The 15,933-nt window shown below is 36.4% G+C and overlaps 1 protein-coding gene across 1 annotated transcript in view; it reads right to left on the bottom strand.

The window, feature by feature from the left end:
- Positions 1-896: 896 nt before the first annotated feature.
- The window catches only part of LOC149256550 (nuclear transport factor 2-like), a 49,544-nt gene continuing 34,507 nt past the window's right edge, over positions 897-15,933 (bottom strand). Inside the window, exon 2 of the mRNA XM_089455403.1 lies at positions 897-2,420. Coding sequence (XP_089311529.1) covers positions 897-2,420 — 1,524 coding nt within the window. The remainder of the gene's footprint in view (positions 2,421-15,933) is intronic.

The raw sequence follows: 15,933 nt of genomic DNA, 5'->3' as shown, positions 1-15,933 counted from the left end.
GAACAAATCTCTCAGGATGTAATCCTCTTTTCAAGTGAAAAATTTAAATTTAAGAAAGGTTTGCATATGAAAAGATTTTGACATTTTTAAAATTAAATTAAGATAAATTTTACATTTATCTATATAGAATATATGCATTTGATATTTTTATTTTTGATATATTTTATAAACGTTTTAATGTAATGTGTATAGCATTAAGGTGTTGTTGTGCCCTCTAGTTTTTGCCTCTCTACAAGGCTTGCTAGTTTGTGCAACAAGGCACGAAAATCATAATGAATTCATATCTTTCTTGAATGATTTGCAACATAACCAATGAAAAATAATGGAACATTTCATTTTGTGAGAATTTGGTGGGAATTGGATTTTGAGTCTAGTCCACATGTATGTTGACTAAAGTTGTCATAGTTTTAATTAGAGATAGCATTGAGGCTAGTATGTGATCTCAAGCATTTAACAATACAGATTCTCACATGAAAAATAATATAAATGAGTATAATTGAAAGTGAGATTCTGGAATCAAAATTAGAATATGATTAATAATATATTAATATAAATAGTTTAGGAAATGCCGTTAGTAAATGTAGTTAATATATATTAAATGTTCAAACCTATCAATCCAATTGGCTGCGCGGAAAGGAATTATAATAAAATCAATTTTCTTTAAAAAAGTTTTGAAACTATAGAAATAATCGTATATATTTTTCTTATTCATTTTTATTTAACTTTTCATTTACCCTTCCTTCACTTCACTTCAACATTTGTCTCACCATCAAATAAAATAAAATAAAATTCATAAATAAAAGTAATTATTATTACACTATGTAGCCATTGTTTGACGTGCAGGCAAGGAACCTCCTACAGCTCTGTTGTTGTTTGCAAAATCACTTCTCCCTATACTATTTTTGGCCATTCTCTCGCTTATATATATAAGCTCGACGATGATTGATTAGAATAGGAGATGCTTGTATAGCAGTTTGTGCCGAAACTGCTTCTTTAAACTCCACAAACCCATAACAGGCTTGGGCTCCTGGCCTGTTCCTAACTTGGACACCAGAAGGCTTTATTGCGCCAAACTTTTTCATCTCTTCCTCGAGTTGGGAAGGGGTAATTTTTGCAGCCAAGTTGTTGACAAAAACAGAACACTGGCCAGTTCCTTTTGCAATGTTGTAATTACTACCACTGAATCTGAAAGGAGTGGACTTGCCAGTTGGTTTTTCATTTTGGCTGACAGATACTTTACATCCTCGAATTAGAATAGGGGAAGACTGTAGTGCAGTTTGGACTGAAGCTGCTTCTACAAATTCTACAAAACCAAAACAAGGTCGACCTCCTGGCCTACTCCTAACTTGAACGCCACAAGGTTTTACGGCCCCAAACTTCTCCAACTCTTCTTCAACCTGGGGAGGAGTAATATTCAGAGGTAAGTTGTCGATAAAAACAGAGCATTTACCGTTTCCACCTGCAGTGCTGTAATTAGCTGGCGTATTGACAGGAGTAGAATTAGAATTTGGTGAAAGTTGAGGAGAATTTGGCTGAGCCCTGGTTCTGGTTATGGTTCTCACAAGAGGTGGTTTCTTAATTGCAACAGTCGGTTGTTGTGCTGCATTTTTCTTAAGAATGGAAGCATAGGACTCTTTGGGTGCTTCTTGAACTACAACTGGAGTTTTAGCTGGCCCTCCATTCTGAGCTGCATCTGCATCTTCTTCTTGAACTGCAACTGGAGTTTCTTGAACTACAACTGGAGTTTCTTCTTCTTGAACTGCAACTGGAGTTTCTTGAACTACAACTGGAGTTTCTTCTTCTTGAACTGCAACTGGAGTTTCCTTCTTCTTCTGAAAATGTTCAATTGCTGATTCTTGTGGGACTTCACTCTGCGGCATGTCATTTTCGTGAACCCCATCAGCAGCAACAGGAACAATCTCCTCCACCACCGCCGTGGATGGCTCAATCGCACCATTCTCAGCTTGAGCTTCAGCGAATGGTTGAAAGTTAACAACTGGCTCTGGCTCTGGCTCTGAGACGGGATTGGGATTGGGATTGGGATTGGGATTGGGATTTGGTTTGATTGAATATTCAACAAAATTTTTCTTTTCATCCAACTTGTATCTAACCACATCATTCAATACAAAGTAGCCCCCCCTTTCCTGAGGAGCCAGGAAAAAGAACTGAGTGAAAGAGGTTCGCGTTCCACTGTTGTTCTTAAAGGTAATTGATCCACTTACACAAACTATTACTCCATTGTAATATGACGCCTGGGAATCAACTGCCTTGATCTCCACATTTAACGCACTGTATTCCGTAGACGTTATCAGGTGATTGATAGCCTCCACAGTTGTTACTGAGAGCAATTTTCCATTGGAGTCTGGGCGACCAACTGTGCTGCAATCCTTAAAATTAAAATAGAGGCTCTGGGGAGCTTGCTTAAACAAAGAATGATTTTAGTAATAGAGGGGCATGATCAATTGAGATGGGGAAATAAAAATAAAGGCACCTTTAATATTAAGGAAGCTAAAGATATTCTCCTTGCGCTTAATTTCAGTGTTTCAAAAAAGACCTGGCAGCACCTCTAGAAGCACCAAGGTTGGATGAAAACCATACTTTTCATGTGGTTGGTTCATCATAAGAAAATTTTAACTTGGGATAACATTAGGAAAAGGGGGGTTAGGGGGCCTTCCAAATGCCAGCTCTATGAAGAGTAGGAGGAGACCATGGAGCACATTCTTAACAATTGCTCTTACACCACCTGGTTGTGGGATTCTTTCTCTACCATTTTCCAACAGACAGATAGGGACAGAAGTAGTATCACAAATACGCTAAACAAGTGGAGAGGAAACTATTCGGAGAATGAGTTCCTTAATTTGGCCTGGGCCTTCAAGCCAAGATTCATTATTTGGAATGTTTGGAATGAAATAAATAAAAGAATTTTTAAGAATGAAAATGTTATTCCTCATAGACTATTTGATCTGATCCTAAAACAACTTAGGGAGACAGTTAGTATCACAGTACACAACCTCCCTAAAATACCCCCTCTGAGATGGAGCTGAGAATTCTCAAACAACTGGGAATGAAAGAGATTATTCCCCAAGGACTGATCAAGAAGGACATAACTACGGATACAAAGAAGGATTTCTAGCAACCACCACCGAAAGGATATCTGAAATACAACATTGATGGGGCTTCTAAAGGTAACCCGGGAACAGCCTGTTTTGGAGGAGTTTTAAGAGATGAAAAGGGTAGTGTTATCTTTATCTTCCACTACCATTTGGGAAGAGCCACAAATAATATGGTAGAATTAATGGCTCTAGAACAATGTCTAGAGTTTCTGATCCAGAACCATTGCTCAAATGTCATTGTAGAAGCAGACTCAGAGATTTCCATTAACTCTGTGAAAAGAATCAACTGCGGTACTCAGCCGGAGAAAGTCTCTACTCACTAGAAACTAATCCAGGTCTACCAAATAATCCACGTTCACCTCGAGGAGCTTCGAATGGTTAGTTTCAACCATGTTTGATGTTTTGCCAATAAACTAGTGGACCTTTTGGCAACCAAGGGGTGAACAATGTAGATAGAGGAATGGCGAAAAAGTGGCAAGAGATTCCTCAAAACCGTTTAAAGGTTCTCTACGAAGATCAAGCTGCAGAAGACAGAGAAGTGTTTAGATATCAGGCCAGGCTGACAAGAATGAATTGATTTTTCTAGAAAGAACTTATACAACCGATCAGTATGTACTTGGTAGAAAGGAAAACTAAAGTAGGTCTCATTTTATCTCAGAGTCAGTCGAATGAGGTTCTCAGTTCATCGACTGACAAGACGTTGGGTCTTTTCCCAATCAAATACAGTATCGGATTCTCGTTCTGTAGTAGGAATAAACAGAATGCGTGGTTAGTTTTCCTGGCAGCCAGAATTTTCCCCCTTTCTGCTTTTGGGCTTGAAAACCATGGCATGGTCGGTTTTCCAGTGATTGCAGGATTCATGAGCAGTTTATGGTTTTGTAATTTCGGAAGCGATCCCATAGAGATTGTAACACATGGTAGGTTGGTTGACTTTGAAACTGCCTTCGATCGCACACTATCTCTCAGTTGTGTTAGGTTGTGCGATATGATTTTTGGCCATTGGATCCAGTAGCCAGGATCAACAGTTGGGATCAAACAGGCAGTTTTTGTGGGGCCAGGTGGGCTCTATCCTTTCATCTAGTTTGGTGTGGTTTTTCCCTCTTTTGTGGTGTATGGAATTCATGCGGTTGGGGGAGTCTATGGTTGTATGTTTGCTTTGGGAAGTGTGTTGTATCCAGAACTTCCCTAGTGGGTGGGGCCTCTTGTAGCCTTTCCACGTTTACTTCTCAAAAATTTGGTGATCATTGTAGTAGGTTGGAGGGTCTTGGTCATTGGCAGGGATTCCTTTTTCCCGAATTCTTGTAAAGGATCGAGTTTCATGTACAATATGTAATTTTTCTTTTGATTTATTGAAATAGAAGGATCGACACTTGCTTCAGCAATATATATATATATATATATATATATATATATATATATATATATATATATATATAGATATATATATATATATATATATATATATATATATATATATATATACGATTTATTGAAATAGAAGGATCGGCACTTGCTTCAGCAATATATATATATATATATTCTAAGAAAGAGACATTTTTGGCCCGAAAATAATGGAAAATTTGAAACAATTTTCATGAAATGTGATAGAATTTTTTGGAAATCAGGGTTACAATTATCAAGTTTCGAAATTTTGGGTACCTGAGGGTCCTTATGGTGTTGAATCTAAACATTCCTATGGTTGGATTTCTTTAATGAAAAAGATGGATTCAGACAAGAGATTAGTAGTCATCTCGGCGAAATCATCACCTAAATCATCACCTAGTTAGAGAATTTTCATTTCTTTACGCCAATATGCATGTCTATTTTGAAGTAAAGATTCCATAATTTTAATTTAATTATTAATTATTAATTATTTAGTGGATTTTAGAGATTTAATTGACCTGAATATTTTGATAGTATACACAAATCAAAGATTGAGCTTGATCGAAGTTATGTCCTTTTCATTAAATTGATTAATTAGAAAAAATGCCATATGACAAGTGTCATATGAAGTAAGTTATGGTTTTTTGGGCATGTGGTATTTAGAAGCCATGTTATTGGCCTGTGGTATTTTAACAAGGGATATTTATAAATTAAGAATCTCCATAAATCTCTAGACTTAAAAATTTTGTTCACTATTTTCTTTTATATATGTGTGTTTTTCTTACAATTTAATTAGTTTTTGTTTTCTCACTTTTTCAATAATTTTATCAATTGAGATGTACCATGAAATAAGTGTATTGATATTTATTATTGACTCATGTCTAACTATTTTTATAGCTATTTAATTTGTATAATAATCTTAGTAAATAATATATTCCTCTTAATACACTTTCTCCTAATAACATACATGAAAAATTAACAAATCCACACACATATTTCATTAAATTTCAAATTAAAAGGTGATATAAAATATCAAAATAACCCCACACAAAAAAATTACCATGACTATAGCATAATATATATACATATAATTGAATTTATATTTTTGTCTTTAAAAAGATTAAAAAATATCTTTATAATTATAATTAAATTTGAAATAATATTTTGATTTTATATAGTGAAAATTAAATATTATATAAAGTTTTAACATATTTAATTAATTTGAAAAAAATATAGAATATTTAGTATTTAGAATATAAAGAAACATATTAAATATTATATAAACTTTTAAGTTGTTTTTAATGCTATTTTTTGGATATTTTGGCAAATTGGGTAGAAAAATTTGAGGTAAAATTTTGATCACTGTATATATGGATTCAAACACCTTGATAACTCTTAGGGTATTTAGATTGTGAAAGGGTTACTCAGCAAACTTACGATTTCAATAAATTCTTGCAAAATTTTAGAAAAATTAAACCGGATTCAAACACGAACATGTAATGCATACACATGTGATGACGCCAAGGACGCTTGCAAAGAAGTGGTGAGGATCGTTGATGTCGTGGGCGGTCTGAAGAAGATCGATTTGCAGATGGCACGTAAAAACTCTGTAACGGCGTTTGTAACGGTATTTTTCATTAACTTTTTTATTTGGTTTTTATTTAAGAAGTTATTGTATTTATATTATATCATAAAAATAATATGAGTGTTTTTTTTGGTTATAATGTCTTATATTTCTTTAAGAGAAACATATATTACTGTATATTGTTAATGTTCCATGGTGTCATTGAATTGAGAGGATTTCACTCTGGGATGTTAATGTTTCATTATGCTATTGGATATTTTATTGGCTTAGCTATGAAGCTCAATTTTAATAGTATCAAGAGAAATGAACTCATGATTAGCTAAAATTATTTAATTACATAAACTCAACTAATTAAACTAATCCTCAAAACTTTTCTTTCCAATATTCTCATAAAATAAAATAATATTTTCTTTTTAAAATAATATTTGTTTTTTATACTGTACTTTATTAATATATATATAATAAATTAAAATTACCATTATCTTTATTAACTTAGAAAATATAAATTTTGTATTTTAATCCTAATTTTTGAATAAGTTTTTTTTTTAACTTTCATACTTTTAAAAATATAAATTAAAAATTATTATTTATATAGATGTATTAAAATTGTTGAATTTTGAGATATTTATTTATTAACATTGATCATGTATTATATATTTATTGAAATGCATATTATCATTATCATTATTTTTAACCATTAGTTTTCATTATAAAGTGTAAACAAATTTGTTTCCCCAATCAAAATGTCTTTCAAAATTATATTTATTCAATCATATACACAATTCATGAATAACAACCTTAAAAAAAAAGTTGTGCATATGTTTCCTCCAACAATCTTCTCAAATAGGTTGGTTATGAGTATGTTGACTAATGTTATAAAGGAGATATCCATTTTTAATTTTGATATGATGTTTTTTTTCTTACTTTCCTTCCTTTAGTTTTATTATTCATCAAAATATTCATTTTTCCAATAACATTTTTTATACAAAAAAGAGTAGCCTTGTTCTATTCATTTATACTGCTTGAGTGAGCTTAATGCTTAAGAACATGTGTTTCCTCCTAAGGGGTCATAGGTTCAAAAACCACTGATCCAAATTGGATCCATGAAGAATTGTTAGAAGGACCATGATTGTATCAGGTCAGGACAAACATCAAAGTATTCGGGAACAATGATCAAAACATCCTGAACCAGTGGCAATGGCAGCTAGCGTGGAACGATGAGGACCTCGGTCAAAGCGCACTTAACAAGGCCCATGGAGAGTGCGCGAGAGGCAAAATTAGCCCCCGGGAGGCCCGGATTGGGAAATAGAGGAGGTTTTTGATGCTCGATCGCGCATCGATGGGTGAAAAGGTTTGAAATGGAGAAGCCCCAAGTGCTTGGTTGTGTGGAGAGCCAGAGAACCGAAGTGCGAAAGGTGAAAAAGGGCTAAAAGCTAAAGGCGGGATCCACTCCGAAACCAGTGTTATTGATCAGAGGCTCATTGAACGGTAAGCAGTTTTGGATGAAAGCGCAGCGATTCCACTTAGCAATCGATGTGTGGTGAGCGGAGGAGAGAGAAAATCACCGCTCATCGCACACTAATGGTCGAGCAAGTCAACCACGCTAAATGAGTAGACAACATTGGATTTGGGGGATCCAGGTCTAACGGCTAAGAGTGTGCCCGATGGGGAAGCGGAATCTTCGAGGGATTAAGCCACAGTTTTTAAATAATTTGAGGTCTGTTTTGACTGCCACGGTGGAGGAAGACTCATTCCACGACGTAACCGAAGAATTGAACTGACGAAGCAGGCTAGCGCCCTTTACAGGAGGACATGTTGCCACTCCTTGTGAGCCTGATGATGACGCTGAACATGGAATTCCAATCGTAGCTGCAGTAGGTGATTCGACGGAGGTGGAATAGGAACTGAACAAACATGGGAACAAATGGCCTTAAAGCCATGAACAGAGACAAAAGACACACAGAGAGACAGAGAGACCATAACCCAGAGAGGAGGATGGAATACAGAGAGAAAAAGATAGTGAAGCAAAGAAAAAGCAGAAAGAAGACAGAGGGTTGAGCAGACCAAAGGTAGCATCGAGCACGAGAGAGCTTGAGAGATTCAAACCATCCTCGAGAGGATTTGTCAGACCGAAGAGGTAAAAAAGCTGGTAGGCAATAGAGTCTGTGCAGGCTATAAAATTCTTCCGCAAAACTCTGTCTTCTACCAACTCCACCTGTGTATTTGGGCTTACGTCCTCTATGGTAGGTTGGGCCTACTCCCCTTCCTGATCCAACAAGAAAGGATCACAGTGTTTCAAATTCTCCACATTCATCATTGAGTAAATGTGCATTTATAAAGGTGAATTGAGTCTGTAAGATTTATCTCCCACCTTCTCCAATACTTCAAAAGTAACATACCATAGACCCTTGATCTCCTTATGAATACCTCGTAGTATTTCCTTATTCAACTATACCTAAACTTTGTCTCCCACATTAAATGATTTCTTTGTTCAATTCTTGTCATGTTGATCCTTGTACCTTTCCTGTTGTCAAGCCAGGTATGTAACACCGAATGAATTGATGATTTTCATTAAATATATACAATATATACATTAATTTCCAAATCCCTTATGATTAGGTGTCAGTATTCCCCACCTTAATCCAAAGGGACGTTGGTGAGTCCAAGCATCTTCCTAAATATTTCAAACTTCTTGACAAACAAAGTGGCATAATCAAGATCATAGTGTTTGAAATTTAGTTTCAAAAGATGCTCAATCGATTTCTTGTACTAGGCTCGCGGTGCTCATTTGAGGTCATACGAGGATTTTAGAAGCTTACATACTTTATGCTCCCAAACCTTCACAACAAATCCTTCGTGTTGAGACAAAAAAACATTCTCTTTCAGATATCCATTCAAGAAATCAGTTTTTACATCCATTTGATGGGCTTTCCAACTGTTCTCAGCTACCAAGGAAAAGAGAGTCTGGATGGTAGCCCATTTTTCTATAGGGAAGAAAGTGTCCTTATAATTGACCCCTTCCTTTTGTGAAAAGCCTTCTTCCACAAACATATCTTTATGCTTTTCAAGTTAGCCATATGCTTTATAATTTTTCTTGAAGAACCACATGCAACCAAATAGTTTGGTTCCCAATGGTGGATCAACCAGGTTCCAGGTGCCATTCTTTCTCAAAGCATCATATTCTTTTTGAATCTCTTATTTCCATTTATCATGAGAAGCGACTTCTTTGAAGGAATTTGGTTCGAAATATATAGACAAATTTAATTCACAATCATAAGAAACATCCAAATCAATAGGTGAATCAGAATTGTCTACATCACCTCCATTGTGTCTAGCAAAGATTCTTGTTCTTGTCTTTCCAATCTCATCAAGGCGAACACTTTCAAGTGTCTTTGCGAGACATTTTGGAGGACCTTTCTAATATGTCCCAGGTTTTTCAATTCACTAAGAGGGGATTGAATCAGGGTTTGGCCTTCCAATTCTCTTGATTAATTGTTCGAGCTTCATGGGGGGTGGGGAGTGCCTTAGAAGGTGATTCCACAAATTGATCTAGTATAGGGATCCCCACTCAAGATGTGGAATCTCATTATCAAATTCTTGAAAACACTTTGCATACTTGAATCTGTAGAAATTCTCATTGTAGATTAAACTGATTATGCAATGTACTAAAGCAAAATACTTAATCTACTTCTACAATCAAACTTGCGGAAGCTTAATCGATTTTTAGCAAGATCATACATAACACGTGTATATAACAGAAAAGAAGATTCAATCACACATGAAACACAGAAAATTCTCAGGGGAAAGCCTCAGCTAAAAACCCCACTATTTGTATTATCATACAAGCTGGAAATACATCATAATTATACAAAGCCTTAGCTCTCACAACTATCCAGCTCTCAGTACAATCCTCCTAGATGCTCATAGGCAATCAAATCTTCTCACAAGCCTTCTCCTCTGCCCTCCAAGCTCCTATTTCCTTGTGCAGCTTTTCCTGGGTGATCCTACTATTACCATGTGTAACACTGATCACTCACACTCACCTTACACCCTCTAAAGCTTCGCAATCCTGAAGGAACATTCACCGTCTGCATGGATGAGTTTCCTTTATAGGAAAACTCATGCAACTAATAGTACAATGACCCTATCTTTAATCTCAATTGGGTCTTTCTCTGAATAGACATGCATGAGTTATTTATGAAAGAATCTTCAGTTATCTGGAGTACACTAGTTCGATGCATGCATGCATTAACTAGTTGAACTCACAACTACTTCCTCAAACAGTTTGGAACTAATCTAACTAGACATAACTCAGTTAACTAGGCTAACTAATTACAACTCAAATACAACTCAATCTTATCTCCTTAATTAAGGGATAATCTCCTTAATTTAAGGGATAATTGTTGCATGACTTCACAAGGACTTCTAGCTTGAATTTCTCCAACTAATTAATCCAAGATGAATTAATTAATTATTTTTCAAGCAGCTGGTGAGACTAAATTCAAATTTTAATTCAAGGAAAAATTAAAATTGGAATATTATGGATTCTATTTTTATCATTTCTTGTTGCTATTTTCAATAGAATCTATCTCCTTACACATTCGAATTCTAGGTGAGATGATATGAGCATCTTATTTTTTGGGTCCACCAAGATGCAACCTGCACCAACTCCATCTTTTGTTTTAGATCCGCTATAATATAGAGTCCAAATACTATTATTATTTACATCATTGTTATTATCTTCACTAAGCCTATTCCCATATATAATATGTTTTTCATTTGCAACAGTGAGATTACAGGGAAGGAGTTCAGATTATCTTCTTGAAAGTTTCGATGATGGATATGTTGTGTAGCAACCAATATTTGATTCCAAAAATAAATTTCCCACAATATCCTGAGAAAAATTGATGGGTATGTTGGGTACTTCTAATTCCCTCACTATATACTTCATGTGTGGCTCACTATCAATTGTTATTTGATTATTGTTTCCTTTGAATGTGAGCTACATGTGAGACCAATCAATATTAAATTATCCCTAAAGTTTCTTTGACCAATATCCACTCAAAATAATACCACAGGCTTCAGGAATGTCAACAACCACCACTATATCGATAGCTTGGACAACCATCAAATTTGATGATAATCGAATGAGTACATTATTGAGTTCACCAATTACTTGTACTTTAGTCCTATCTAGTTGTGTAATTTTGGCATTTTTTTTCTTGGGTGTGGTGTTTATTTTATTACAAATTGACCATGGGATAACATTAGTTGAAGCACCAAAATATACTAAACAATTATGAACATTATGATTAAATATCTCAAAAGTAAATAGAAAAGTTAAATTTTGTGATCTGGAATGAACTCCAATACTCGTTGCATTAATTATAACCTTGTTAGTTTATGTAGCCTTGGTTCGAGCAACTGATGTGGTATTGCCAGAATTGGTGGATGCATAACCAAACATACTCGACACAACTGTCAAGTTGAATGTTTGGATTATTAACTCTCTTTGTTAAGGAATTTGACCCATCTCATAGAGTGTTACATTTTCTCTAGTCTTCTTCATATCATCAATAATTTTTTACTCCATACACCACCTTCATTCTTACACTTCGTTGGGTCGGTTGAAGGTGTGGCTTGAGAAGACTTACTAGATGCTTCAGGGGCTTTTGGATTTTCTATGGTATTTTTGTATGCATCTTTGGTTTGTTGACTTCTTTTAGGTTGAGAAGGTGAATTTTGATTATTGTTCCTTGTAGGAAGTATCTGTCTCAATAAATATTTACCCTATGGTTGAGGATTAGATTCATCTACTAGCCTTTTACTTCGTATGTTGTAAGATTTGGAGGCCTTTCTCCAGCTAAAACTTATTTGATTGTTTTTTACTCTTTGTCAACCACTACATCCCACAATAGCATAGTTGATCCTACATTAGAGTTATCATTTGCGGGGTTGGATTCTTCTTCCACCTGTTGTTCAGATTGATCTTCAATGGATTTATCATCCAACAATTTATTTATTACCAAAGTCATAGAATTAATCCATTGTACACAAGTTTTCTCCAAGTGACTTGCTTGATGATCCAAATAGAAATTATCCAACCCAAGCTCTTCAACATTCATTTTTACACTAGAGTTCTAGGCAGATTTAGCCAAGGGGTTGTTTTATGCTTAAGAAAGGAATTTGAAATATCTATTGCTTGAAGAACTTCCCCCAACACTATTCTTCAAATCTGTAACTTCATTGATTAACTTCTTCATCATTTTAATGACACTCACTAGGTCACTAGCCTCTTTCTAAGCCTGTTTATTCACAGTTTCCTAAGGCTTCTTCCCACTAGCCTTCAAATCTTCTTGTTGTTGGACACAGATTGTCATTGATGTCAATATGGAAATATTAGAGGAGTAGACAGAGCCAAGAGGACCACACAAAGTTATTAGAGCCAAGAGGAGGAGACAGAGCCAACAGAGGAACAAGCAGAGCAATCAGAGCAACAAAGGATGCGAACAGCCATCAGAGGAAGCAGACAGAGTTATCAGGAGTAATTGGGCGCCATCGGTGGTCATCTATGGCACATTACACTATCGGGAGCGGCAATATGCCTCAAACTCATGTATTTACAAATCGGCGATAAAAACCATATATACATGCACTTAACACTATCAGAGGCGCAAACGGAGGCCAAAGCATACATATTACAAATACACTATTGGAGGCGGAGTAGTATATTATATCAGCGAGTTCTATTAAGTGTCACACCTGAAACCTCTTATTGCGATTGCAAGAGTGGACCCGAAACTGTGACTGCCGATATGTTGTGATCGTTGATAGTGATTATCACATCGGGAATTCAGAGCGAAGTCATACAGTGGTAAGCGGCCCCTTTGTGATCGCCGATAGCGATGAACGTTGTGGACCCGATGCAACATCACAACTTGGATTAATATAATATCGCGTCCAGTGGTGAATCGGCCATTGGCCATCGGTAATGTTTTAAGCTCGACTTATAGGAGAACCTCCGAAAGTGGTGATTGCGATAATGTATGCAGACCCGATAGTCCTATTATATAGCACCCTATTGTTATACCACGTCCATAGGAGGATCGACCCATCAGCCATCGGCGATATCATGAGGTTGATGTATAAAGGACCCCTGGAAGCCTTGAGTGCTGATTGCGACATACGCTGTGGATCCCATACAGGAATAGTTGCAGGTGAATTAGTATTGAAGTCCGCCCTTTAGCCATTTTGCCTGTGTTTCCTGTGTAAATGAATTTTTTGGTTTACGCAGCATTTAGAGGCAGAAATACACTACAGAATGCTCTCGATAGTTCAGGAGGTTGATTCATGGCGACAGTGATTGTGATTGGGACATGGTTGTCTGTTAAACAAAGCTGTCTCTAGGTATGCCCGTAATCATTGTTAAAGGAGCGATGTTACAGTCGTAACCAGTAAGATGTGTTCTCCATGGATTATTTGGCACTCTCTTATGAATTAATGTGTTCGGTGAGCAAAATGAGACAAAGGAAGCTATAGCGACAGACAAGCCAATGGTGAGGAAGCTGAAGTAGGCGAGGAGGAAGCCAAACAGCTAGCGAGTAAGCAGAAACGAATGGACAAAGACATGAGAATGTATAAAATAGTAAAAACAGAGAATTGTTGGTGTTGTTGTTGTGGTGAAGAGCCAGAGCGTGAGGTAGCAGAAGCAACAGATGCAGAAGAGGCAACAGAAGATGTGGAGGCTGTAGAAGTAGCAGAGGCAGGAGAGTAGGAGTGAGAGAACCTCAGCTGAATAGAGTGTAGCAGCATACCAGTTTATACCAAGGTTGGGTTGGAGCCTAGGAGGTTGGAGCCTCAGAAATGAACAAGACTAAAGTCATTAGGGGTAGGTGCTCCTAAGTGCAGAACCACTGCAAAATAGAGTTTGTGCTCTGGAGGTTGGAGCCTCACTGAAGTCCAAGTTGGAGCTTGGCAACTACTCATAGTCAGATATATACTTATATTGTACTTATTTCATTGCACTGTCTTAAGTTTTAATAAAAGCATTTATTCCAACTGTTGATTTTTGTGTTCTGTGTATACATATACATATCTATATATGCTTTTGGAAATCATTAGAATAATAATAATAAAAAAAGGTAAGAAATACTGATTCACCCCCCCTCTCAGTATTTCCAACAATTAGTATCAGAGCTAGCTTCTTCATACTAGCCTAATAGCTTGAAGAAGGATCCGCAACCATAATGAGTAATCACGAAGCATCAAGAAGACCTCCTTTGTTTGATGGCACTAACTTTGGTTTCTGGAAGAAAATAATGACCTACTATTTAACTTCCCTTGGACCTGAAGTCTGGCATTTTGTTCGAAATGAATACCGAACGACTTCCACTCTTCCAACAGACCCAGACGAGAGGAAATCCTACATCACAAATGCAAAGGCCATGAACTCCATCACTAGTGGAATCACTGATTCCAAGTTTACAAAAGTCATGTACTGTACCTCTGCCAAAGAAATGTGGGAGAAGCTAGTTGGCTTGTACGATGGAGACTCAAAAGTCAAAAAGGAAAAGCTTCGAACTCATAGAAGACAATTTGAAAATTTGAGGATGGAAGATGAAGAAGATATTGTAGCATACCTCCTCCGAGTAGCTGAAGTGGTAAATTCCCTGAAAGGATTGGATGAAAAAATTGAAGAAAGTACTTGTTCAAAACGTATTAAGGTCTCTTCCAGACAGATTTGACTCCAAAATAAGCACTATAGAAGAAGCAAAGGATCTAGATACCCTCAAAATGGATGAACTCCATGGAATTCTCACTGCCTATCAAATGAGGAAAGGTGGCCCAAGCTCCAAAGATGCAGCATTCAAGGCCTCAAAGTCGAAGAAAGGGAATGAAAGGAATGACTGTAGTGATGAGTCAGATGTGGAATCCGAATTGCATCAATTTGTACGAAAGCTGAAGAGAGGATATATGCTTAAAGGCAAGTATCCTCTTTTTTTTTTAAATGCGGTAAAATAGGTCATTATGCAGCAAGATGTCCTCATAAACATGATAGTGATGATGAAGGAAATTATAAAAGAATGGCACACAAAAAGAAAGGGTTCAATAAGAAAAACTTCTTCTCCAAGCAAGATGAGTCTGATGAGGATGAGTTTATGGTCATCATAAAGAACTCAGATAAGGAAAGTGATCATGATGAAAGCCAAGAAACATATTTCATGGCACTCACAGATGATGATGACTCAGGGCTGGAAGGAAATGTAGATGAACTGTTAATAAGCACCATTGAAGAAAATGAGAAACTACGGAACAAAATAATTTCTCTCAAATGGAAAATGAGGAAATAAGAAGGAGAGAAGATATCTTGGAAGCAAAGCTTAAAGAAAAAGAAGAGACTTGTGAAGAACGTGAGGCCGAAATAGTGTCTCTAAGAAAGGAGTTAGAGCAAATTAAAAAGGGCTGTAAAAGCTCTCAAATACTTGAGACTATTCTGAAAATTCAAAAATAAATGATGGCTCACTTGGAAAGTTTGATTCTGGGTTGATGAAGGGATATTTCTTGGATACGCTACACAGAGCAAGTCTTACAAGTGCTACAATTATTATCGACTAAAGAAAATAGTGGAAAGAATTGATGTAGACAGAGCCAAGAGGAGCACACAGAGTTATCGGAGCAAAAGGAGGAGACAGAGCCAACAGAGGAACAAGCAGACCATTAGAGCAACAGAGGACGGAAACAACCATCAAAGGAAGCATACAGAGTTATCAGGAGTCATCAGGAGCCATCGGTGGGCATCTATGGCACATTACACTATCAGGAGTGGCGATATGCCTCAAACTCATGTATTTA

The sequence above is a fragment of the Pinus tabuliformis genome, chromosome 7, assembly GCF_031772625.1.
Source record: "Pinus tabuliformis cultivar Carrire ecotype Pingquan chromosome 7, CPIR1, whole genome shotgun sequence".
NCBI classification, from domain to species: Eukaryota; Viridiplantae; Streptophyta; class Pinopsida; order Pinales; family Pinaceae; genus Pinus; species Pinus tabuliformis.
The sequence above is the reverse complement of the archived record's forward strand: the minus strand, read 5'-3'. Positions and strand labels throughout refer to the sequence as shown.